Source organism: Bos indicus x Bos taurus, chromosome 13 (genome assembly GCF_003369695.1).
Source record: "Bos indicus x Bos taurus breed Angus x Brahman F1 hybrid chromosome 13, Bos_hybrid_MaternalHap_v2.0, whole genome shotgun sequence".
NCBI lineage: Eukaryota > Metazoa > Chordata > Mammalia > Artiodactyla > Bovidae > Bos > Bos indicus x Bos taurus.
In genome coordinates, this window is record NC_040088.1 from 63,085,345 (window position 1) to 63,113,197 (window position 27,853).

General features: G+C 36.1%; 1 protein-coding gene across 1 annotated transcript in view; it reads left to right on the forward strand.

The window, feature by feature from the left end:
• LOC113903611 (coiled-coil domain-containing protein 7-like) overlaps positions 1 to 27,853 on the forward strand; it is a 46,399-nt gene that overhangs the window by 11,478 nt on the left and 7,068 nt on the right. The window contains exons 7-13 of the mRNA XM_027560006.1: positions 3,911 to 3,972; positions 5,912 to 5,968; positions 8,298 to 8,370; positions 11,382 to 11,412; positions 11,807 to 11,896; positions 17,816 to 17,901; positions 24,013 to 24,067. Coding sequence (XP_027415807.1) covers positions 3,911 to 3,972; positions 5,912 to 5,968; positions 8,298 to 8,370; positions 11,382 to 11,412; positions 11,807 to 11,896; positions 17,816 to 17,901; positions 24,013 to 24,067 — 454 coding nt within the window. The remainder of the gene's footprint in view (positions 1 to 3,910; positions 3,973 to 5,911; positions 5,969 to 8,297; positions 8,371 to 11,381; positions 11,413 to 11,806; positions 11,897 to 17,815; positions 17,902 to 24,012; positions 24,068 to 27,853) is intronic.

Below are 27,853 nucleotides of genomic sequence, written 5' to 3' on the forward strand. Positions count from 1 at the left end.
GCATCATTCCTTCCAAAGAAATCCCAGGGCTGATCTCCTTCAGAATGGACTGGTTGGATCTCCTTGCAGTCCAAGGGACTCTCAAGAGTCTTCTCCAACACCACAGTTCAAAAGCATCAATTCTTTGGCGCTCAGCCTTCTTCACAGTCCAACTCTCACATCCATACATGACCACAGGAAAAACCATAGCCTTGACTAGACGGACCTTTGTTGGCAAAGTAATGTCTCTGCTTTTGAATACGCTATCTAGGTTGGTCATAACTTTCCTTCCAAGGAGTAAGCGTCTTTTAATTTCATGGCTGCAGTCACCATCTGCAGTGATTTGGGAGCCCAAAAAAATAAAGTCTGACACTGTTTCCACTGTTTCCCCGTCTATTTCCCATGAAGTGATGGGACCAGATCAAATTAGAAGATATAATTAGCTCACTCCTACTTGAAATTTTTAGTAGTTTGAAATGGTTCTAGGCACCTGTGCCTATTAAAATTCAATTTAATTAAAAAACCAATTTTTTTAGTCATACAACATTTCAAGTGCTTAGTAGCCACATGTAGCTATGGTTTGAAAGTTCTGTTGAACACTACTGGCTTTGAAATATCTGGTTTATAAATTCTTTTCTCAGTTTGATTTGGTGTCTTCCATAATATATTTAAGGCATAGTGAAATATTTCATTATTCAAGAACACCATTGCTGGTATTGCATATGAACACGGATATGTTCCAAAGAATGAATTACTACTTTATAGTTGAGAAAATCCTTTTTTTTTGGTAGGTGGGAGGAAGATTAAAATGATTACAAGAATACTTCTGTTGTCTATTGAGGTTTAGCTCTCTTGAAATGAAGTAGATGAGTAAATCATTGTATAATATCTTCATAGGGTATCTTCATAGAATATATTGTACCTCTGTGGTTATTATTTTTCCTTGAGAACACTTCAGATCTACTCTTTTAGCAATTTCAGGTATATGATAATAGTGGTATTATGAACAGTAAGCACCATGCTGTACATTAGATCTTTAGAACTTTTTCAACTTATAACTGAAAGTTTGTACTTTTTGACCAACATTAGCCCGTCTTCCTAACCCCCTTCAGCCCCTGGCAGCCACCATTTTACTTTCTGGTTCTAAGAATTTGAGTTTTTAGCCTCTGCATGTAAGCGAAATAACACATTAATCATCTTTCTCTGACTTACTTCACTTGGTGTAACATCATCCAGGTTCATCCATATTGTCACAAATGGCAGCATTTCCTTCTATATTTGACATAAAATACTTTTACTCTGCTTTTATTTCCAACCCAAACTATAATTTTCCTTTTTAAAATTTTTTTGGTTCTAGAAAAAAATGTGCGTGTGTAATTTATATTCTTTGGGCACATACTGTTTTGTTCTTGGTGGTAGTGCCAAATATATGAAGAACCAGGATAATATGGGCACCAACTGATTAGAATAGATATTATCACTGAAACAGGGTCCTGTATGTGCTAAGGATTACTCCTTTAGGTGCTGGATCCTGGAAAGGTTGAGGGGGCAGGGCAGTTGGCAGAAACTTGAATGGCTCAGGGAAGAGCTATTTTCCAATTGGGTCAGTGGAATCCCAGTGTTACTGTTATATAATACCACTGTATGAATATCAGACCTTTTCTCCCTTAGTGAAAAGTTAGCCTGAACAAAATTCCAGTTTTGAGATATTTCACTTAGTATTATCTGATTTATAATCTTCATAAACTTCATAATTTGCCCAATTATTTCCAATTCATTCTGCTAAACTTCCTCAGTACTTTCTATCCTCTTTCATTGTATCTTAAAACTATTTTTCAAACATACTTTTGTTTATATTATTGGCAAGCAGGCAGCCCCGAAGTAGCAGCATAGTGGTAGCCATGAGACTGGCTTATCATACTTTGGAATATTAGGGTAGTACGGAGACAGTGGGCACAAATGGTGTTGAATTACTTAGGCCAACAGCAAGAGCAAGATCAGCATGGTGTCAGCTCCCTGTGTTCCTTGTTCCACAGGATGACACAGAGCAGAAGGGACCAGGTGACAGGCTAGAGAAGCAATTTGTTGCTGACGTGAAAGGAGAAAAGTCTAAACTAGAGCCATGCATCTTTATAATATCTTATTTTTTATTGTTTTTTATTGGAGTATGGTTGATTTGCAGTGTTGTGTTAGTTTCTGCTGTATGCATCTTTATAGTCTTAATGGAATCCTTCAGCTGGGCTGTAAGGAAGAGAGGGGTAGGAGGCCCCGTGTTCAACTGGAAATAGGGGATAGATGAAAAATAAGTTTGTGTCAGTCTTCCATGAGACAGGAATGAGAAGCTATCTAATGGACTCTCTTCACCAGGCTTATCTTCTCTTTCTCTAGCAGAAATTTTAGGGCATTGAATTAAGATTTGGATCTGGCTGCTGTCAAGTCTTATTTATGTAGACTTTATGAACCTGTGTAATGTTGATAGAGTGCCATGGTAGAGCTTCATTATAGCACTGATTCTCACATGAGGGCTATTTTGTGCCCCAGAAGACATTTGTATGTAGACACTTTGATTGTCACAACTAGGAAGTGGAAGAATGCTACTGGCACTTACTAGGTACAGGTCAGAGACACTGCATTCTAAAATACACAAGACAGGCCCCTACAACAAAGAATTATCCAGTCTAAAATGTCGATAGTACTGGGGTTGAGAAATCCATCCTGTAGAGATCTCTTCTTTTTTTACTTCTTTCTTGTCCCCTATTGTTTGACAACAAATAATATACCTAATAGTTTTATTGTGAATTAATGATTAGCTACCAATTTAACTTCATAAGTTATTAATTTGATTATTCATGTGTTAGTTTTCCTGTCAAGATTGTTACTTTCTTAAGATCAGAACCAGTCATGCACATCTACATATTTCCTATTACATGTAATAAATAGTAAATAAATATGAGTTTTTATGGATACCTTAATTCAACTCATTTGTTCCCTTATCCCTAACCATATCTGGTATAGTAACTTATCCTAGTAAAACGTTCCGTTTAATCAACAACCATTTTGTTACATTAAGCATTAACAAAACCCTTTCATTTTACAGTGTTAAAATAGAAAATACCCGTCGTTGGTAGAGGCTACTATTTATTATGCAGTAACTTCATTGATCTTTCCATATGTCAATGACTAGACTTAAAGGAATGAAGGGAATGATACTTGTGTTGGCTTCAATGGGAACTGCATAACAGAGCCTTGGTTCAGAGGTTCAGTTATAAATTCACCTGTGCTATCTATTATGAAGCATAGGATTAATTTCATATGTTAATACTTGAAATTTAAGCATCAGATGTGTGCTAGGTATTTTCCTAGTAACTTTATGTGTGTCTTTTGGTCCTACAACTACTTTATGAAATAGGTACCCTAATACCCAATTTTGATAGATTAAGAAACTGAGGCTCAGGTTAAATGACTTACCCAAGATCACATAGTTAGTAAATGGATAAAATAGGTTTTGAGCCAAGCAGTCTGACTCTAGAACTTGTGCTCTTAACAATTGATTACATATTAATAATACATTGATATAAAGAAATGTCATGCTTATACCAAATATATTTTTACTAGTTTCATTTATGTGGTTGTTGGTATACCTAATTATATTCATAGAATACGTCATATACATGGTATGCCTAATTATATTCATGGAATATGCCCAGTTATATTCATGGAATACACTCTGTCAATATATAGAATTCATAGAATTACATAGTTTGATACTTTTTACTTATTTACTAGATAATTTACCTTAATGTCTGAATAAAGGTTAAAGAAAACATTAAATTTTATTTTACAAACTGCATATGTCTAGAACATATATTCTGGTTCTTAAGTGTAATTTAAATTGTTTGATAATATGTTTTATTTATTTAAATTTTAACAGGGATAGTGGAATTCCACCAGAAGATGTGCAAACTTATGAAACTGTGAAGCAGAAAATTGAAGGTGATATTTTGCTCAAGTCCAGGCTTTATAGGGTTTCCTAAATACACTAACATTTTGAGATTTAAAGTGTAAAAATTTATAGCCATATAAATTATACAATGATAAAGATATTCAGTAGTAATTGATCTTTTCAGTACAAGGTCTTATGTTTCAAATTCTGGGAGTATACAAAATTAATAAAACTTGGTTTTTACCCTCAAAATCCACAACATGGCATGGATACAAGCATATTATGTATTATCTTAATATAGTGTAATGCATGAAAAAGATATGTGTTATTTGCCATGATTCCATAGAAAGGAGCCAGCTTGTTCAGCTTGAGAGACTTAAGGTTTTATGCAACCTTAAAGGGCTTCTCTGGTGGCCTCAGTGGTATAGAATCTGCCTTCCAGTGCAGGAGATGTGGATTTCATCCCGGGGTCTGCAACATCCCTTGCAGAAGGAAATGGCAACCCATTCCAGTTTTCTTGCCTGGGAAATCCCATGGCAAAGGAGTCTGGAGGGCTACAATCCATGGGGTTGCAGAGTCAAACACAATGTTGTGACTAAACAACAACAACAATGGATCAGTAAGATTTTGTCAAGTGTAGAAGGGAGATATTTGGTATTTTAAGAAGAGGGTATAGCATGAGAAACAGCATGAATAGGGAATTACCGCGTGTGTGTGCTCAGTTGCTTCAGTCAGGTCCAACTCTGCGACGCCGTGGACCATAGCCCTCTAGGCTCCTCTGTCCATGGGATTCTCCAGGCAAGAATACTGGCGTGGGTTGCCATGTGCTCCTCCAGAGTATCTTCCTAACTCAAGGATCAAACCTGCATTTCCTCTGTCTCCTCCATTGGCAGGTGGGTTCTTATCACTAGGGCCACCTTACTACTGGTATGGTATTCAAGTATGGAGTAATAGGAAGGGATAAGATAGGAGAAAGCCTATGCCAAGGGATTAGATTCTGTGCTAAGGAACACTTTCTCCCCCCCACCCCCGCCAATATATTTAATTAGAGAATTATTGAAGACTTTTTTTTATAGGGAAGTGGCATGTTGAATTTTGGATTATTCTGGCCACTTTGAGAAGGTAGATTTGGGGGTTGGGAGTAAGAAAGGGAAGTTAACTGTTGTATCTTAAATGTGTGATAAGTGCCTGTTGCTGCTGCTAAGTCGCTTCAGTCATGTCCGACTCTGTGCAACCCCATGGACTGCAGACTACCAGGTTCCTCTGTCCATGGGATTTTCCAGGCAAGAGTACTGGAGTGGGTTGCCATTGCCTTCTCCTGTAACTGCATAGTGATACACCAATTCAACTGTATTAGAGTACAAATAAGAGAGGAAAGGGGGCAGATTTGGATATGAAAGGAAGGGAGATTAGATGATGGTAATCGTAACTGGGAGAATATAAGAGGAAAAGCAAGTTTTGTTGAGAAAATGGTGAGTTCATATCACTCAGTTGTTACGCACATTTTTTTAGATGTTACAATTTGTTGCCTGATTCAGAGAATCTACAATATTGGCAGCTTTGTTGCTTTTCTTAGACTTTTTGTGTTCTCTTTTTAAAAAAATATTTACTTGCATTTGATTGTGCTGGGTCTTCGTTGCTGTGCAGGATTTTCTCCAGTTGGAGAGAGCTGGGGCTACTCTCTAGGTGCAGTGCACAGGCTCCTCTTTGTGGCAGAGCATGCCTGGGCTTCAGTAGTTGTGACTTACAGGCTCCTGAGTTCAGACTCAGTAGTTGTGGTGCAGGCTCAGTTGCTCTGCTCCATGCAGCATCTTCCCCAACCAGCGATTGAACCTGTGTCTCCTGCACTGGCAAGCAGATTCTTTACCAGTGAGCCACCAGGGAAGCCCAGGAATTTTCTCTTGAATGAGTTATTAAAAAAAATATGAAATTTAAATTCAATTGATATATATGATTGATATTGAAACTTATAACTATTAATTATTTCAGAATTCATAAAAACACACTCAACTGAAGAAATTACAGATGTTTCTGTGACTGAGCCACGTAAGTTTCTACTCATTAAACATCATTGTATTAATAACTTCTGTTATGTGTATTTCTATAATTTTCTATAATTTAAAATAATAGTTGTTAAGTTAAAACATAAATTCCCCGTAGTTTGGAGCCATACACTTGAGCTGGCTATCAAGTAAATATTGAAATTCTTAGTTAGCTACTGCCTACCAAAAATACTGTTTTTTTTTTTTTTTAATAGACTCATTTTTAAGGAGTTCCATGTTATTACTTGGCGTGGAGGATTTTTAATTATGATTACAATATGCTACAAAAGTGTTTCAGAGGTGGTAGACCTTTGAGGAAGGAGCAGTGATAAATTTAAGAGGTCATTTGTAGACTCTGTTACTGTGAATTACAGATCATCCCATATACACTTATACTTTGTAGCTGAGTACCTATCAATTCATGAATATAAAGAGCTGCTAGAATTCAAACTTCTGACTACTTATCAACAGAAAGGAGAAACTGCCTTTTTTATGTCTTAATACTGGGGAGAATTTTCAAACAATCATGTTATGTGTGCTGTGGAATACTGTTTTGGAAGTGGAAAATAAGACTTGGTTGGAAAAAGTTGATGGTAATCCTGTTCTTTCAGCTTCAGCTATAAACTCTAACAGTGTCATGTTTAAATGAAGGCCTGCTATACGTTCTACAGTACTCCCAAGATCTATAGAGACTTCTGATTTGAGGCAGCCCTGACTGAGTAGGTTGGATAGAAAGATATCTAGAGCTTTGGAGTAGACAGTAAAAGTCTCTCTCTGCTTTAGGGGGAACCATTTGCATGTCTGTGGAGCTCGCTCTTCCTCAATCTATGCCACTGTCTTCTGTCTACTACTGTGCCCTGTGAATTCTAGCTGCTTTGGCCTCTCCAGTCTCTAAACCTTGTCTGTGAACTCAAGACCAGTAACTTTATATGGGTTTCCCTTCCTTATGCTGTGGTCTGAACTTCAGGCAGTAAGGTAGGGTCATCATTGAGCAATTCTTTGTTTTCCTTCTGTGAAGGATTACTGCCTTGTCCCTTCTGTTTTCTGAATACTATATCGTATATTTGTCCAGTTTTTAATAGGTTTAAAGTGAAAGTGTAACTCTGGTCCCTGATGCACCATCATGGACAAAAACAGAGGTCTCTGTGCCCACTTATAGACCAATGGAACACGTCTTCTAATCATAAAACCATTCTAAAATAGTAAAATTTTTACTATTTTTACAAGTAAAAATTTTACTCATAATTTTTAAGGAAAAATTTGGCTACTTTAACTTTTAAACCACTTTGTTAACCAGAGACACTCTGCTCAGAAAAGGGTCTTAACTATAATAGAACAGTTCAATGAGACTTGGAGTCTCTGATCTTTTTTCTTCTGTTTTAAGGTAATTCAGAATGAGGTCTTGAGGAAGAGCAATTGGATGATTTTCCAAGCTGTTCCATTTGGCAATGGATATGTAATATTCTCATCTACATGTTCTATGCTACTGAGTTGAAATTCCTGAACTAGTAGAATTGTAGATATGGACCCATTTTAGGGGCTGCCATAACAAATCGCCATAGACTAGTGGATTAAGCAATAGAAATGTATTTCTCATGGTTCTGGAGGCTGAGAAGTTCAAATCAAGGTTCCATCCTGGTCAGGTTCTGATGAGAGCTTCCTTCCTGTATTGCAGATGGACATCTTCTTGCTATGTCCTTAAATAATGGAGAGACCATGAAGAGAGAGCAAGCAAGCTCTCTTGTGTCTCACATGGCTCCATTCTCATGATTTAATAATCTCTCAAAGACCCCATCTCTAATTATTATTGTATTGGAGATTAGGATTTTAACATGAATTTGGGTGAACACAAATACTCAGTCCATAGCAGGGTCCTTTCTCCCTCTTGAGAACTGTTTTTCAGATTGTGACATAAATAATACTTGATTTCTTTGTAAACTTTTACTGTATACAGGACATAATTTAAAATTATGTGCTATGCTTTTATTGGATTAATTTTAAAATATTGTTTGTTATACCATATTACTTTCTGTATAAGCATTATTAAATACTTTCTTACCTATAAGAAATTCTGAATTTTATTCTTCTAAAGCTGACTTCTTCCAATATACTCTGAATATTCAGGGAGTACTGACCCTCCCAAAGCAAGGTCTCTGGTTTACTTAGCATCTTGATATACTTGATTTATTTGGTCCCCTTGTTATATGTTGCACATTTCTGCTGTTTCCTCGTTGTTTGGTTCTCACATATAGCAGTGAGTTTTGTCAGCATATACATATAGCCCCTCCCATTTGTAATACCTTTAAATGTTTTCCTTTTTTTTTTAACAATAGAAACTTCTCCTGTAACTAATCAATTGAATACCATGTTGAAAATATTTGAAAATCAGGCAAATAAATTAGAAAGGTAAGCTTCTAAAATAACTCCTTTTCCTCATTATAAATACAAGTACATATTTATTTCAGATAAATTGGAAACATAGAAAATAAAACTACTGTTAAAAATTTTAATTTTGCTAATTTTTATGATATGTTTAATTTTGAAGCTTAAAATTATAATCATACAGAATGTGAAGCTGTATGGCCACAACAGAAAATAGTATGTCAATTCCTCAAAAAATATGATTCGTTTTTTTGGATCATGAGGTAGAGATAAAACAATTTCATTTCTGGGAATGTAACACCCCAAATTGAAATTACAGTCTTGAAGAGAGATTTGTACAGCCATGTTCACTGTAGCATCATTAAAAATAGCAAAGATGTGGAAGCAACCCAAGTATCCAGTAGTGGATGAAGATAAAGAAAATGTGTTGTATACATACAATGGAATATTATTCAGTCTTAAAAAGGAAAGAAATTCTAACATATGGTACAACACGGATGAATCTTGAGGACCTTAATGCTGAGTAATTATAAGCCCGTCGTAAAAGACAAAATTGTGTGATTTCACTTATGAGGCATTTTAAGTAGTCAAATTCACCCAGAGAGAAAATAGAATGGTGATTGCAAGGAGGGATGAGGAATGGGAAGTTCTTTTTTAATGGGTATAGAGTTTCAGTTTTGCAAGATGAAAAGAGTGCTGAGAACTCAGAATAGTCAAAGAACTCTTAAGAAGAACAAAATCGGAGGTCTCATACTTCATTAATTTTAGCTCTGTATACACCTATAGTACTCAAGACAATGTAATATTGGTGTAAGGATAAACCTATATAGATCAGTGGGCTAGAATGAATGGAAATAATGTCCAGAAATAAATCATTACATTTATGGTTAACTGATTATCAACATGGAGGTCAAGACCATTCAGTAAGGAAAGAATAATTTTTTTTTTAATAACTGCTTAGAGAACAATATCCATATGCAAAAGAATGAAGTTGGATCCTTTTCTTTGTGCCATGCACAGAAATTAATTCAAAATACCAGATGTAAATTTCATAGCTAAAATTAAACCTTTTAAATATAGGAGTAAATATTTTTACTTAGAGTTAGCCAATGGTTTCTTAAGATATCAAAAGAACAACCAACTAAAGAAAAAATAAATGAACTTAAAAATTAAAAACTTGTGCTGCAAATAATACCATTAAGAACATGAGAAGACAATTCATAGAATGTGGAAACTGTTCATAAATCATGTATCTGATATGGAACTTAGACCCAGAATATACACAAGAAATCTTAACCTCTATCATAAAGATAAATAATCATATTTGACAATGGGCAAATAATCCAAATAAGTATTTTGCCACACAATATATACAAAGGGTCAATAAGCACAGGAAAAGATACTGAACATCATTAGTTACTAGGGAATCAAAACTATAGTCATATACATCTTCGTATCCACTAGCACTGTGATGGCTATAATATCAATGAAAACAATTGGCAGTAACCAGTATTGTCAAGGATATAGAGAAATTGGGACCCTCATACATTGCTGGTGGGAATTTAAGTGGTACATCTGCTATGGAATAGTTGCTAGTTGCTCAAAATGTTAAATATACAGTTGACATATGACTAAGAAATTCTGTTTCTATATTTATACCTAATAGAAATGAAAATACTTGTCCACACAAAAACTTGTACAAGTATGTTTATAGTAGCATTATTCATAGTGGCCAAAAAGTGGAAACAACCCAAATGCCCATAAACTGATAAATGAATTAATAAAGTGATTATATCCATACAATGGAATGTTATTTGACAATAAAAGGAACACAATACTAATACGTGTTACAAACATTATGCTAGGTATAAGAAAACAGTCTCAAAAGACCAATATTTTGTAATTCTTTTTATATGAAATATATAGTGACAGAAAATAGACTTGTGACTGCCAGGACTGAGGTAGTGCTGGGAGAAATGGTGAGTGAGTGCTAATGGCTACCACATTTCTTTCTGGAGCAATTAAAATGTGCTAAAATTAGATAGTGGTAATAGTTACTGTTGGGCTTTCCTGGTGGCTCAGCAGTAAAGAATCTACCTGAAATGCAGGAGACACGGGTTCGATCCCTGAGTCAGGAAGATCTCCTGGAGAAGGAAATGGCAACCTACTCCAGTATTCTTGCCTGGAGAATCCCAGGGACAGAGGTGCCTGGTTGGCTACAGTCCATGGGTTCGGAAAAGAGTTCAATACAGCTCAGTAACTAAACAACAATTGTTACTCAGTGAATATATTAAAAGGTATTGAATTGTATAAAGTGAGTTAATTTTATAGTATGTTAATCATAATAAAACTTTAAAAAATTCTGATTATAATTAATAAAAAGCTCATTAGTCCAAAAAATAGTTTATCTGTACTATGGAACAGTTGTCAGCAAGCTGCAGTCCATGAGTTTGATATTTGGCAAAACTAATACAATTATGTAAAGTTTAAAAAAAAAAATCTAGCCTGAAGCTTGTTTTTGTTTATAAAGTTTTGTTAAAACACAGCCATATCCACTGCAGAGCTGGCTGGTAGTGACAAGACTAACTGGTTTGTAAAGTGTAAAAGACTCACTATCTGGCTCTTTACAGAAAAAGTTTGCCAACTCTTGATATGGAATAAGAAATTGTATTTAAAGGGAGTGAGAGGAATCTATGTTTACCTATATAAATAGATCTCAGAAGTTGTGTTAAGTGAAAAAAATGTTGAGAACATATCCAGTGATGTCATTTATATGAAAAAGGAAACAAAACAAACATCCAGCTCATTAAGAAAAAGTATACAATAGGTATATAAAGTGTCATAAATCCATGGAACAAGTTTTGGAAAGATACACAGCAATCGAACAGTATCTCTAGGAAGAACACTGAAATTTTGGAATGCTAGTCAAAGTATACTCTAACCTTATTTATATTAATTTTTTTTACATAGAAAATACATGATATTACATAAATAAAAATAAAAATTTTAAATTATATTTTTGGTTTGTTTTTCAGAGCTATGAATGAGCAACTGATGTTAGAGGCTGTAAGTATAGTGCTCTCAGTTTGAATTTGCACTTTGTCCTTGATGTTGCTGATAGATGCTTAGTTTATTCAAGAGATTTTTATGCATATGAGAGCTGGAAATTTTTATCTATTCTTTTGATTTTAGTAGACTTTATTAAATCACTCAGAAACACTTGACTTTTGAAATACTGAACTATAATATCCCACAGTCTCTGAATTTCCATTGTCAATCATAGTACCTTTGCCTCTTTCAGCACCTGTTATAACTTCACTATGCAGATTAATACCAGTGGTTCATGATTTCTATGAGTTAAAAAAGACTTTTTTACTTTAATAATCAAGTACCCGAATAACCTCTCCATATTGATATGTTTGCTTTTCATTATTAATGAAGTTATAATACTTGTTTTTAGAAATACACACAGATTCAAAGTGATCTCCAAGTATTATCAGAGGAGAAATTAATGCTGGAAAATGAACTACAAAAGTTGAAAAGTACAGAGGTTAGTTAATTTTAGTGTCTGAAAATGGCATACATACCAGTACTAATAATTGATAGCCTGTGCTCAGTTATGTCCGACTCTTTGCAGCCCCATGAACTGTAGCCTTCTAGGCTCCTCTGTCTGAAATTTTCCTAGCAAAAATACTGGATCTGGTTGCTATTCCCTACTCGAGGGGCTCTTCTCAACCCAGCGATTCAACCTGGGTCTCTTATGTCTTCTGCATTGGAAGACAGATTCTTTCTTACTAGCACCATTTGAGAAGCTCTATTAATTGGCAGCAACTGTGTTTTGAAAGGAGAAGGCAATGGCACCCCACTCCAGCACTCTTGCCTGGAAAATCCCATGGACGGAGGAGCCTGGTGGGCTGCAGTCCATGGGGTTGCAAAGAGTCGGACACGACTGAAGCGACTTAGCAGCAGCAGCAGTGCTTTGAAAAAAAAAGAATGCTATGTTCTATGTTCTAAATTACCACCAGTCAGTTCAGTCGCTCTGTCCAGGCCTCCCTGTCCATCAACTCCCAGAGCCTACTCAAACTCATGTCCATTGCATCGGTGATGCCATCCAACCCTCTCATCCTCTGTCATCCTTTTCTCTTCCCGCTTTCAATCTTGCCCAGCATCAGGGTTTTTTCCAATGAGTTGGTTTGTATCAGGTGAACAAGGTGTTGTAGTTTCAGCTTCAGCATCAGTCCTTCCAATGAACACCCAGGACTGATCTCCTTTAGAATGGACTGGTTGGATCTCCTTGCAGTCCAAGGGACTCTCAAGAGTCTTCTCCAACACCACAGTTCAAAAGCATCAATTCTTTGGTGCTCAGCTTTCTTCACAGTCCAACTGTCACATCCATACATGACCACAGGAAAACCATAGCCTTGACTAGACAGACCTTTGTTGGCAAAGTAATGTCTCTGCTTTTGAATATGCTATCTAGGTTGGTCATAACTTTCCTTCCAAGGAGGAAGCATCTTTTAATTTCATGGCTGCAGTCACCATCTGCAGTGATTTTGGAGCCCAGAAAAATAAAGTCTGATGCTGTGTCCACTGTTTCCCCATCTATTTCCCATGAAGTGATGGGACTGGATGCCATGATCTTCGTTTTCTGAATGTTGAGCTTTAAGCCAACTTTTTCACTCTCCACTTTCAGTTTCATCAAGAGGCTTTTTATTTCCTCTTCACTTTCTGCCATAAGGGTGGTGTCATTTGCATATCTGACGTTATTGATATTTCTCCCGGCAATCTTGATTCCAGCTTGTGTTTCTTCCAGTCCAGCATTTCTCCTGATGTACTCTGCATAGAAGTTAAATAAGCAGGGTGACAATATACAGCCTTGACGTACTCCTTTTCCTATTTGGATCCAGTTTGTTGTTCCATGTGCAGTTCTAACTGTTTCTTCCTGACCTGCATACAAATTTCTCAAGAGGCAGATCAGGTGGTCTGGTATTCCCATCTCTTTCAGAATTTCCCACAGTTTATTGTGATCCACACAGTCAAAGGCTTTGGCATAATCAATAAAGCAGAAATAGATATTTTTCTGGAACTCTCTTGCTTTTTCCATGATCCAGGGGATGTTGGCAATTTGATCTCTGGTTCCTCTGCCTTTTCTAAAACCAGCTTGAACATCAGGAAGTTCACGGTTCACATACTGCTGAAGCCCGGCTTGGAGAATTTTGAGCATTACTTTACTAGCGTGTGAGATGAGTGCAATTGTGCGGTAGTTTGAGCACTCTTTGGCATTGCCTTTCTTTGGCATTGGAATGAAAACTGACCTCTTCCAGTCCTGTGGCCACTGCTGAGTTTTCCAAATTTACTGGCATATTGAATGCAGCACTTTCACAGCATCATCTTTCAGGATTTGGAATAGCTCAACTGGAATTCCATCACCTCCACTAGCTTTGTTCGTAGTGATGTTTTCTAAGGCCCACTTGACTTCACATTCCAGGATGTCTGGCTCTAGGTCAGTGATCACACCATCGTGATTATCTGGGTTGTGAAGATCTTTTTTGTACAGGTCTTCTGTGTATTGAGCTATCTCTTCTTACTATCTTCTGCTTCTATTAGGTCCATACCATTTCTGTCCTTTATCGAGCCCATCTTTGCATGAAATGTTCCTTTGGTATCTCTGATTTTCTTGAAGAGATCTCTAGTCTTTCCCATTCTGTTGTTTTCCTCTATTTCTTTGCATTGATCGCTGAAGAAGGCTTTCTTATTGCTTCTTGCTATTCTTTGGAACTCTGCATTCAGATGTTTATATCTTTCCTTTTCTCCTTTGCTTTTCGCTTCTCTTCTTTTCACAGCTATTTGTAAGGCCTCTACAGACAGCCATTTTGCTTTTTTGCATTTCTTTTCCATGGGGATGGTCTTGATCCCTGTCTCCTGTACAATGTCACGAACCTCATTCCATAGTTCATCAGGCACTCTATCTATCAGATCTAGGGCCTTAAATCTATTTCTCACTTCCACTGTATAATCATAAGGGATTTGATTTAGGTCATACCTGAATGGTCCAGTGGTTTTCCCTACTTTCTTCAATTTAAGTCTGAATTTGGCAATAAGGAGTTCATGGTCTGAGCCACAGTCAGCTCCTGGTCTTGTTTTTGTTGACTGTATAGAGCTTCTCCATCTTTGGCTGCAAAGAATATAATCAATCTGATTTCGGTGTTGACCATCTGGTGATGTCCATGTATAGAGTCTTCTCTTGTGTTGTTGGAAAAGGGTGTTTGTTATGACCAGTGCATTTTCTTGGCAAAACTCTATTAGTCTTTGCCCTGCTTCATTGCGTATTCCAAGGCCAAATTTGCCTGTTACTCCAGGTGTTTCTTGACTTCCTACTTTTGCATTCCAGTCCCCTATAATTAAAAGGACATCTTTTTTGGGTGTTAGTTCTAAAAAGTCTTGTAGGTCTTCATAGAACCATTCAACTTCAGCTTCTTCAGCGTTACTGGTTGGGGCATAGAGTTGGATTACTGTGATATTGAATGGTTTGCCTTGGAAACGAACAGAGATTATTCTGTCGTTTTTGAGATTGCATCCAAGTATTGCATTTCAGACTCTTATGTTGATCATGATGGCTACTCCATTTCTTCTGAGGGATTCCTGCCCGCAGTAGTAGATATAATGGTCATCTGAGTTAAATTCACCCATTCCAGTCCTTTTTAGTTCGCTGATTCCTAGAATGTCGACATTCACTCTTTCCATCTCTTGTTTGACCACTTCCAATTTGCCTTGATTCATGGACCTGACATTCCAGGTTCCTATGCAATATTGCTCTTTACAGCATTGGACCTTGCTTCTGTCACCAGTCACATCCACAGCTGGGTATTCTTTTTGCTTTGGCTCCATCCCTTCATTCTTTTTGGAGTTATTTCTCCACTGATCTCCAGTAGCATATTGGGCACCTACTGACCTGGGGAGTGTCTCTTTCAGTATCCTATCATTTTGCCTTTTCATACTGTTCATGGGTTGATATATTAAAATATTTTAAAGCTATTGCTAGGGAAATATATCAAATTTTTGTGTATTGTAGTTTGCATCTACAAACCTAGTCACACTATCATAATGGTTAGATTTTTATTTTTCTACTTGCATAATCGACATATCTATAAATGATAGACCAAATTTTCTTTCTTATACTGGCAAAGATCTCTAGAATAACACTGAATAGACATGTTGAAAGTGGGCATTTTTTATTCCTGATTTTAAGGGGAATTTTTTTTTTATTCTTGTGATCAGTCAGCCTGCCTTTCTGTTTCTCTATCTGTCTCTCAAAACAATGTATCAGGGTAAAGGACTTTTTCCTTTTGTCATATTACTTTTTCATGAATTTCTTTTTATACTGCATAAAATTTCTCCAACCTCTGTTCAATGCCTTGTTTCAAAGCCACTTGCACAGTTTTAGTTGTGTTGCAACATCACCCTGCTTTCAGGTAGCAATGTCTGTATTACTTTTTAATTTGCTGCTCAGTGGGTTGCTTTATTGATTGCTTTAGAGTTTACAATCTTGTTTTTAACTTATTGTAGTCTCTATTCAAGTGATATTAAATTACTTTATGTATAAGAACTTTAAAACATACTTTCGTTTGTCCCTTTCCAGCTTTTGTGCTATTGTTTTTAAACATTTTACTACTGTACAACACAGTTATTAGTTTTGTTGTATAATATTGTCCTTTAAAGAGATTTAATTAACAGGAAAATAGTGTTTATATTTACCCAAATAATTATCATTTATTGTATTCTTTATTTCCTTATTTCCATCTGGTATCATTTTTCTTCTCTTTGAAGGATTCTTTGTCATTTTGTTGTGCAGGGTTGCTGCTCTTTGAGTTCTGGACGAATTTTTTTGCCTTCAACTTTGCAAGATATTTTTTCTGAATAAAGAATTCTCGGTTTACGTTTTCCCCCACTTTCCAGTGCTTTAAAGATGTTGTTCCTTTTTCTTCAGGCTTGCAGTATTTCTTGCAAGTAGTCTGTGTTCTCCTTATTGTGTCTGCTTTTCTCCTCTGTCCATTTTTAAGATTTTTTTTTATTACTGCTTTAAAGTAATTTGATTATATGTGTCTTGGGGGTTAGTTTTCTTTATACTGTTGTAGATTTGCAGATATATAGTTTTCATCAAGTTTGAAAATAATTGATCATTATTTCTTCAAATATTCTTTTCCCACCCCTTTTCTCCATCATGAACTCCAGTTGTAAGCATATTAATCCATTTGAATTTATCCCATAGCTCACTGATGATATGTTCATTATTTTTTAATTCTTTTATCCCTTTCATTATTTTAGTGTGTTTTGATTGCCCATATACTAGATTTTTCTAAATAGGAAATACATACCAAAATTCAGATTTAAACTGAAAAACTATTTGGCAACCTTAACAATTTTCATTAAAAATGTATTATTATACTAACTTTCTGTGTTTTATGGAAATTATTACACTTGGTGTTTAACTTGTGAGAACTTTGCTATGGTGAATTTGGTATCTGTTGGAAGTTGTGGTCTGAAATAGGAAATAACCACTCAGTATCATAATAGGTCTCTATTATTAAGCTTGTCTAAAATTTTTAGTAATCTAATTGTCAAATTTTTTATACTTTCTTGTATAAAATAACCTGATACTACATAGTAGTTCAAAAATAGTTTAAAACATCTCAGTTCTGCTATAATATTTGTTTTGAAATGCAAACTTGTTCCAGCATGACTGAACAGTTTGAGCATAATGTGAATTTTACAATTTCTTACACACAAATTCATCTGGAAATAATACTAGGTGAAGGTAGAAAGTAGCTTCTGCAAGCTTCCTTAGTTTACCAGGTATACAGTGTACCACACCAATCCAGGTGTTAGAAAGTTTTGTCCAATTTCAGATAACCCTCCTTCCAATACTGCTTACTAGCTCTCAACTTGAAATCTGTTTGATGCTCATTTCCACAAAGAAACTTGATTTCTTTTTCAGCATAAAGAGCTATGTTTCTCATCGTATCTTATTTCTTAATCATTTAACTATGTAAAACTGAATTAATGTTCCTAATAGGTTTTAATTTTTTACATGTATCATCGACAGTGTTTTTACATAACCTAGACTCTTTCCCCCCATATATCCTGCAGTTTTTATAATATGATTTTTCACAGGGAGGTGATTTTCAGGATGGCATATACAATGTTATAGAAGAACTGACTATAATTTGTCAGGGGAATTTGTTTCATATGTATTAGCTTATTTGGCGAGTTACATTCTATATAGCACTGTAACAAACATTCTGGCTATATCATTATTTTTGTTTTGCTTTTATTCAATAATTTCCCTTGAAACACAGTGTAGTGATTCTCAGAGTAAAATGGAAATCTAAGTAATGTATATTATCATGTATTTACTTATGATTTATTTTTTTCCTAACTATTTATTTCTGGCATGTATAAAACTACACAGAAAACAAAGGCTACAAGTGAGCGAACAAAGAAAGTTATGAAAACAGAGAAGAAAAAGGACAAAGGAAAGTCTGAAGATTCAGAAGCGTAAGACAAAAAGATACTTGTTAATATTTTTTACTTATAAATTTACATTTTCACTTTATACAATTTAAAGTCATATAAACAATTTATTAACAGGTTTATAAAAACACAACATTAGCAAATGTATAATTTTATAAGCAGACCAGGATATGGGTGGGAGAGAGCTGAGAAGGGAAGAACAAAGAACTGAAAATGGGTTAGAGAGAATCACAAGATATTCAGGTATAGGTAGACAAAATTAAACCCAAATAATTTTAGAGATGAAAGGATTTACAATGTTTCATTGATGTGTTAGCTCATGATTTGTGATTTGTATGTTAACCCCTCTCCCCAGTCTGGGGCTGTTCCTTTTTACTGCACTTCTTAGTTGTCTTATTTAATGAAGAAAAGTATCTGATTTTAATGTAGGTTATTTTAAAGTGGCCTTATTAACAGAATATTTTCCTTATTAATATAAAATAATTTATGCCATTGGAAATTTCTTGATCAAACCCTAATATAAATATATAGTTTAAAAAGGAAACTATTAATTCAATCTTTGTAGAGTTCCACAAAGTCTAAAAAGAAACTTACCAGACAAATGTCCTTTTCTTAAGAGAGGAAAAGAAAATCAGAGAAGAAAAAATGACCAGTGTACTTTGAAAATCCTTTTCCCATCTCAGCTTAGCATATTTTAATCATACCAATGAGATGTTAGTTTGACAAATGTTATTCAGTTATTTATCAGTTAAGCTTTATGAATTTTATGGCTTTTAAAAATAAGAATTTCCTTTCTTAAATTGAAGTATAGTTGATAAAAATATGCATTCCATCTGAAATTTGATTTCTTTTTTATGAATTATAATTGATATATTAGTTACAGGTATACAGCATAGTTGGAGAAGGAAACGGCAACCCACTCCAGTATTCTTGCCTGAAGAATCCCTTGGACAGAGGAGCCTGGCAGGCTTCAGTCCGTGGGATCGCAAGTCGGTCATGACTTAGCGACTAAACTACCACCGCCATCATACAGCATAGTAATTTGATATTTTAATGTTTCAAAATAATCATACTTGTCACAGACAGTTATTATGATATTAATGACTATATTCCCTATTCTGTACATTATATCTCCATGACTTTTACTAATTTTGTAACTAGAAGTTTGTACTCCTTAATGTTCCTTACGTGTTTTAATTATCCCTGTGTCCTCCTCCCTTCTCGTAACAACCAGTTTGTTCTCTGTATCTATATTTTGCTTGTTTTGCTGTGTTTGTTCATTTGTTTTGTTTTTCAGATTCCATGTATAAGTGAAATTATCCAGTATTTTTCTTTACCTGACTTATTTCATTTAGCATAATACCCTCTAGGTCCATCCATTTTGTCAAAGATGGCAGGATTTCATTCTTTTATACGGCTGAGTTATTTTCTGTCATATATATGGGGCTTCTCTGGTGGCTCAGACGGTAAAGAATCTGCCTGTAGTGCGGGAGACCTAGGTTCAATCCCTGGGTTGGGAAGATCCCCTGGACAGCCTACTGCTTGGAGAATCCCCATTGACAGAGGAGCCTGGTAGGCTACAATCCATGGGGTCACAAAGACACAACTGAGCGACTAAGCACATACGTGTGTGTGTGTGTGTGTGTGTGTGTGTGTATTTGTATGTATATGTCACACATACATAACACCACATCTTTATCCATTCATCTGTTGATGGGTACTTAAGTACTTGCTTTCATGACTTGGCAATTGTAAACAATGCTACAATAAACGTGGGGCATTTTGGGGAGAGTATTTTTGTTTTCTTTGGAAAAATACTTGAAGTAGATTTGCTGGATCATGTGGTAGTATTATTTTTAATTTTTTGAAGAACTCTTGTACTGGTTTTCATAGTGACTTCACCAATTTACTTTCCCAACATCAAAGCACCATGAGTTCCCTTTTCTTTACATTTTTCCAGCACTTACTTGTTGTCTTTTTGATAATAGCCATTCTGACAGGTGTAAGGATATATCATTGAGATTTTAATTTGTGTTTCCCTGATGATTAGTACTGTTGAGCATCTTTTCATGTACCTTGTCAGCTGTCTAGATACCTTGTTTAGAAAAATATCTATTCAGATTCTCTGCCATTTTAAAATCAGGTTTTGGGGTTTTTTTTTAAATGTTAAGTTGTGGGAGTTTTTTGTATTTGAATGTTGACCCTTATCAGATATATTATTTGGAAATATCATCTCCCATATAGTAGCCTGACTTTTCATTCTGTTGATAGTTTCCTTTGCTGTGCAAAGCTTTTTAATTTGATGTAGTTCCATTTGTTTACTTTTTCTTGTTTCTCTTGCCTGGGGAGACATATGCCAAAAATATGGCTAACATCTGTGTCAAAGAGTGTACCACTTACGTTTTCTTCTAGGAGTTTTATGGTTTTAGGTCTTATATTTAAGTCTTTGAGTTTATTTTTGTATGTGGTGTGAGAATGTAGTCCAATATAATTCTTTTACATGTAACTGTTTAGTTTTCCCCCCATTGTTTATTGAAGAGGATGCTTTTTTCCCCATTGTACATTTTTGCCTTCATTGTCTTAGATTCATTGACCACATACATATGGATTTATTTTTGGGCTTTCTATTCTGTTTCATTGAATTGCGTGTCTGTTTTTATGCTCTGATTTCAAACTGTATTACCAAATCTTGGAATCTGGGTACATGATAACCACTAGTTTTGTTCTTTTTTCTCACGATTGTTTTGGCTATTTGGGGTCTTTTGTGTTACCATAGAAATTTTAGAATTATTTGTTCTAGTTCTGTGAAAAATGCCTTTGGTATTTTTATATAGATAGATTTCTCTGAATGGTATGGTCATTTTAGCAGTGTTAATTCTTCTGATTGATGAACATGAACTATTTTTCTACTTGCTTATGTTATTTTTAATTCTTTTATCATTTTCTTATGGTCATCCAGGTACAGGTCTTGTACCTCCTTGAGATTTATTCCTAAGTACTTTATTCTTTTTTGATGCAGTTGTGACTAGGATTGTTTTCTTAATTTCTCTCTTTTTTTAACTTTTTATTTTGCATTGCTGTGCTATGCTTTGCTAAGTCACTTCAGTCGTGTCCGACTCTGTGCGACCCCATAGACGGCAACCCACCAGGCTCCCCCGTCCCTGGGATTCTCCAGGCAAGAACACCAGAGTGGGTTGCCATTTCCTTCTCCAGTGCAGGAAAGTGAAAAGAGAAAGTGAAGTCGCTCAGTCGTGTCCGACCCTTAGCGACCCCATGGACTGCAGCCTACCAGCCTCCTCCATCCATGGGATTTTCCAGGCAAGAGTACTGGAGTGGGGTGCCATTGCATTGGGGTATAATTAATAACAATGTGGTTGTAGTTTCAAATGAACAGTGAAGGGACTCACCGTAATTTCTCTAATAGTCTGTTGTTAGTGTATGAGTCACATCAGATTTCTGTATGTTTATTTTGTATCCTTCAATGTTACTGAGTTCACTTATTTCTAATAATTTTTTTGATAGCATATTTAGGATTTTCTAAATATAATATTATGTCATGTGGAAACAACGACAGTTTTATTTCTTCTTTTCCAGTTTGGATTCCTTTTATGCTTTGTCTTGTCTGATTGCTGTGGCTGGAAAATACTGAATAAAAGTGGTGGGCATTCTTGTCTTGTTCTTAATGTTAGAGGAAATGTTTTCAGTTTTTTCTCATAGAGTATGTTGTTGCCTTTGGGTTTGTCATATAGGACATTTATTATGTTGAGGTATATTCCCTCTGTATCTACTTTGTTTAGAGTTTTTCTCGTAAATGGATTTTGAACTTAGTCAAAAGGTTTTCTTCATCTATTGAGATGATCATATAATATTTATTCTTTGTTGTTAATGTACTTTATCATGTTGATTGACTTTTGGATGTCAGATTAACCTTGCAACAATGGTTAGAACTCCACTTGATCATGGTGTATGATCCTTTAAAAAAAATTTATCTGTGGCTTCACTGGGTCTTCATTTCTGTGTGCAGGCTTTCTCTAGTTGCAGTGAGCAGTGTGTACTCTCTAGCTGTGGTGCACAGGCTTCTCATTGCAGTGGCTTCTCTTGCGGCACACAGACTCTAAAGCATGCGTGCAGTAGTTGTGGTGCACGGGCTTAGTAGCTGCACAGCATATGGGATCTTCCTGGAGTAGGGATCAGATCCATGTCACCTGCATTGGCAGGCAGACTGTTACTATTAGGCCACCAGGGAAGTCCTATAATTCTTTTAGTATATTGTTGAATTTGGTTTGCTATTTTGTTGAAGATTTTTATATCTATATTTATCAGTGATGTTGATCTGTAACTTTCCTTTTTTGTGGTATCTTTGTCTAGTTTTAATATCAGGGTTTTGCTGGCCTCATAGAATGAGTTCAGAGTGTTCCTTTCTCTTAAAGTTTTTGAATAGTTTGGGAAGGCTAAGTGTTAATTATTTTTTAAATGTTTGGTAAAACTAACCTATGAAGTGATCTGATTGTGGATTTTCTTTCATTGGGAATTTTTTGATTACTGATTCAATTTCATTTCTAGTAATTGTGTTGTTTGTATTTTCTATTTCTTCCTGATTCAGTCTTGGGAAATTGTCTGTTTCTAGGAATTTGTCCATTTTTTCCTAAGTTGTCCATTTTATTGTGTATTATTGTGCTAATCTCTTATGTATTTCTGTGGTGTGTGTTGTAACTTCTTTAATTTTTTTATAACTTCTCTTTCATTTTCTATTTATTTGGGCCCCCTCTTTCTTTCTTCTTTTAGTTGGGATAAAGTTTTATCAATTTTGTTTAACTTTTCAAAACCAGCTGTTAGTTTTATAGATCTTCAAAAATTTTTTTAAATCTTTATTTCATTTATTTCTGCTCCAACCTCTTTTTTCTTTCCTTCTACTAATTTTTGGACTTTGTTCTTTTTCTAATTCCTTTAGGTGTAAGGTGAGGTTGTTTATTTGAAATTTTTGTTTCCTGAGGTAGGGTGCTAGACCATGCCTCATGCAGTGGCTGCTGGCCTTCTGGTGGACAGGGCTGGGTACCCAGGCTGGGGTTCAGGGATGTCTTGGGTTAGTGTCAGTTGGCTGGTGAGTGGATAAGCCAATTAGACTATTAGACTAACTACTAATAGTCTAAAGGGAAGACTCTAAAATGGTTCTGCCAGCACTTTGTCCTCATGGTGGAATGAGCTCACAAAAATGGCTGCCACCAGCCTCTGTGTCCCCAGAGGGAGTCTCAGCTGCCTCCTGCTTCTCTAGGAGGCTCTCCAAGATCAGCAACTGGGTCAAACCCTGGCTTCTTTTACTTATTTTTAAAAAATATTTATTTATTTAATTTTTGACTGCATTGGATCTTAGTTGCAGTTTGCGGGATCTTTGTTGTAGGGCTTGGGCTCTGTAGTTGTGGCATGCAGGCTTAGTTGCCCCATGGCATATGGGATCTTAGTGCTCTGACCAGGGATTGAACCTGTGTCCCCTGAATTGGAAAGCAGGTTCTTAACCACTGGTCCACTAAGGAAGCCCCATGGCTTCTTTTAAATTACTGCCCCTGTACTGGGAGACTAAGAGAATATGAGATTTGCATGCTCCTTGTAAGAGTAGGCTCTGTATTTCCTGCATAGATTCAGCCCTCTTGCTGTCCAGTATGCAAGCCCTATTGTCCTTCACAGCCAGATATTCTTGGGATTTGTCTTCTCAGTATAGCACCCCTGGGCTAGGGAGCCTGATGTGGAACTCAGACCGCTCATTCCTCGGGGGAGAACCACTGCAATTGTGATCGTGCTGCCATTTGTGGGTCACCTACTCAGGAGTGTACTTCTTCACTATACTGAGTCTTTGCCCTTCGTATTCATCTCATTATAGTAATTAGCTTCATTATATCTTTATTTGTGGAAAATCTTCTCTAGTGGTCTTCATGTCATTCTCATCAATAGTTGCTCTGTAAATAGTTCTAATTGATGTGCCTCTGGGAGGAGGTTAGGTTCAGGGTGTTCCTACTCCATCGTGTTGAGTGCACCTCTCAAAATTTCATTTCTTTAAAATGATTTAAGTACTTATCAAGAAAACATAGTCATCAGATATCATAAAACATCATGATATATTTAAAAATATTTCTTTTTCAGGAAGAAGTCTGTAGGGAAAGAGCTTAAAGTAAAAGAAAATATGCCTCAAGTCCAGGTAACACAGAATCTCTCCCTGTGCATCTAAATTTGATTAATAATGCTCTGATAACTGTTTATATAGACAACATATGTATGTGAATACAGGTATATATGTGTTTGTGTGTGTGCATGTGTACTAAATTTCTTCTTACAATGCTTCTTTACTATTGGTTGACTTTTTTCAGCAAGTTTTAGAAAATCAAATGGTGAATTCAGATATGTTTACTGTCAAGGTTATGAAAAAACTGTTATTCACTCAATTATAGGCAACGTCATAGAGGAAAGAACACCATATTAATAGTCAGAACAGACTTACTAGTTAAGTGACATTGGACAAGTCCCTTTAACCTACTTAAACTTTGTCTTTCATCACTAAAATGGGTAAAATAATAGCTGTCCCATCTATCTCAGAAAGGTGTGAGATGCAAGAGGCAAATAGGAAAATATTTCAGAGATTGTTAATATAGCTCACTCTTTTTCATGTGATCCATGTGTATTCTGAAAAGAATACAAGTAACCCTTTATTTTATCTTCTCTTTGATAAACTTTCTTTTGCTGAAAGTTAAAACTTCTTAACCATCAGAGCATCATGTAACCCGTTTGGTTACTCTCTTCCAGTGAGTGACTGGACTTAACTGTCCCACAAGTATATACTTTCATGTTTCAAGAATCAAATAGCATAAATTTGGGAAGAAAATTATAGTACTTCTTGAGATACTGAATATAAAAGGAACAACTTTATGGTATTAGTTTTCTATTCCTGCATAACAAGTTACCTCACATTTTGCAGCTTAAAATAATGAAATTGCTTTCATGGTTTGAATGGCTTAGGAGTCTGAGCATGGCTTAGCTGTATCCTGTGCTCAAGGACTCACCAAACTACAATCATGGTGTTGGCTAGGCTCTTTTTTTTTTTTTTTTTGGTCACTTGGGGGTCCTCTTCCAAGCTCAAGTGGAAGTGGCAAATTTAAGTTCTCTTTGCAGTTGTTGGCCTGGGGCACTTAGCCAGTGGCCTTCTCCACAAACAGTTTACATTATGGCATCTTACATCTTCTTAAAGGCCAGCTAAGTCTCTTTCTCTCTCTTTTTTCTTTTTTGCTAAGACAGTCTTATGTAATATAACATGAATAACATGATCATGAATGATACCTTTTCACTGTAGCTATATAATAGATCCTTGAACAACATGAGAGTTAGGGATGCCACCCACTCCCTCACAGTTGAAAATTTGCATACTGCTGTCTCTGCCTCAGAAACAAAAGAATTGATAAATGACTCACTGAAAGGCACAAAGGTAAAATGACTTGGATAGAATCAGGACTCAAACCCTAGTTCTTTGATTCCAAATATTGTGATCTCTAACCAGATGTAAACTTCCCCCACATTTAGTTAAACATCTGTAAAGTGAAAATATAGGTACTATATTCACTGAAAAATATCCTTGTATAAGTGGACTTGTGTGGTTCAAACCCATCTTGTTCAAAGGTCAACTATGTAGTGCAGTCTAATAAAGAAAGTGGCATCTCATCACTGTGCAATATTCTGTTGGCTAAAAGCAAGTCATAGGTGGTATCCACATTCAAAAGGAGTGGACTATACAGAGCATAACCTTAGGGATGGAGATCCTGGAGGCCATTTTAGAAATCTGTCATGATTTTATATAGAACAGCATTTTGTGTATTTAAAAAATTATAATTCCATCATGTTTTAAGTCTTTAAACTAGTGTTTTAGTTCATTTGGGCCATGTCTTAATCCCTTCAGACTGCTTTAATGAAGTATCAGGGATTGCAGTGAATGTAGAGGTAAATATATTATTGAATTTGGGGGAGGTGGTAAGTACCTAGAAGTGAAATTACTGGATCATATGGCCATTCTATTTTTAATTTTTTGAGGAATCTCTATTCTACTTTCCACAATGGCTGTACCAATTTTCCCTTTTCCTGATATCCTTCCCCTTGTTATTTCTTTTCTTTTTGATACTCATGATTCTGACCAGGAAAAGGGAGTATCTCACTGTGGTTTTAGTTTGTATTTCCCAGATTATTAGTGATATTGAGTATCTTTTTATGTATTGGTTGTCTGTTTGTCTCTTTTGGAAGAATGTCTGTTTAGGTACTCTACCCAGGTTTGTTTTTTTTTTTTTTAATTCATTTATTTTTTAACTGAAGGATAATTGCTTTACACAATTTTGTTGTTTTCTGTCAAACCTCAGCATGAATCAGCCATAGATATACATATATCACCTCCCTTTTGAACCTCCCTCCCATCTCCCTCCCCATCCCACCCCTGTAGGTTTGATCTTTTGATGTTGACTTGTACAAGTTCTTTGTATATTTTGGATATTTATCCCTTATTGGATATATCATTTGCAGATATCGTCTCCCATTTACTAGGTAACTGTATTGTTTTGCTGATACTTTGAAAGTATGAAAACTTTTTAGTTTGATGTAATTCCATTTATTTTTACTTTTGTTTCCTTTTGTTGAGACATATACAGAAAATGTGACTAAGACCTATTTCAGAGAGCTAACTGCCTGTGTTTTCTTCTAGATGTTTTTTGGTTTCAGGTCTTATATTTAAGCCTTTAATCCATTTGAGATTATTTTTGTATATGATGTAAAAGGTAATCCAGTTCCACTCTACTCCAAATACCAATTACTGAAGAGGCTCTTTTTTCCTCATTGTATACTCTTGCTTCTTTTGTCATAGTTTAATTGAGCACATGTAAGCTGGTGGCCCAGAGGTTAAAGCATCTGCCTGCAATGCAGGAGACCTGGGTTTGATCCCTGGGTCAGGAAGATCCCCTGGAGAAGGAAATGGCAACCCACTCCAGTATTCTTGGCCTGGAGAATCCCATGGACAGAGGAGCCTGGTGAGCTACATCTCAGATCAGATTAGTTGCTCAGTCGTGTCCGACTCTTTGCGACCCCATGAATTGTAGCACGCCAGGCCTCCCTGTCCATCACCAACTCCCGGACTTCACTGAGACTCACGTCCATCGAGTCAGCGATGCCATCCAGCCATCTCATCCTCTGTCATCCCCTTCTCCTCTTGCCCCCAATCCCTCCCAGCATCACAGTCTTTTCCAATGAGTCAACTCTTTGCATGAGGTGGCCACAGTACTGGAGTTTCAGCTTTAGCATCATTCCTTCCAAAGAAATCCCAGGGCTGATCTCCTTCAGAATGGACTGGTTGGATCTCTTTGCAGTCCAAGGGACTCTCAAGAGTCTTCTCCAACACCACAGTTCAAAAGCATCAATTCTTCGGCGCTCAGCCTTCTTCACAGTCCAACTCTCACATCCATACATGACCACAGGAAAAACCATAGCCTTGACTAGATGAACCTTTGTTGGCAAAATAATGTTTCTGCTTTTGAATATGCTATCTAGGTTGCTCATAACTTTTCTTCCAAGGAGTAAGCGTCTTTTAATTTCATGGCTGCAGTCACCATCTGCAGTGATTTTGGAGCCCAGAAAAATAAAGTCTGACACTGTTTCCCCATCTCTTTCCCATGAAGTGATGGGACCAGATGCCATGATCTTCGTTTTCTGAATGTTGAGCTTTAAGCCAACTTTTTCACTCTCCACTTTCAGTTTCATCAAGAGGCTTTTGAGTTCCTCTTCACTTTCTGCCATAAGGGTGGTGTCATCTGCATATCTGAGGTTATTGATATTTCTCCCGGCAATCTTGATTCCAGTTTGTGTTTCTTCCAGTCCAGCATTTCTCATGATGTCCTCTGCATATAAGTTAAATAAACAGGGTGACAATATACAGCCTTGACGAACTCGTTTTCCTATTTGG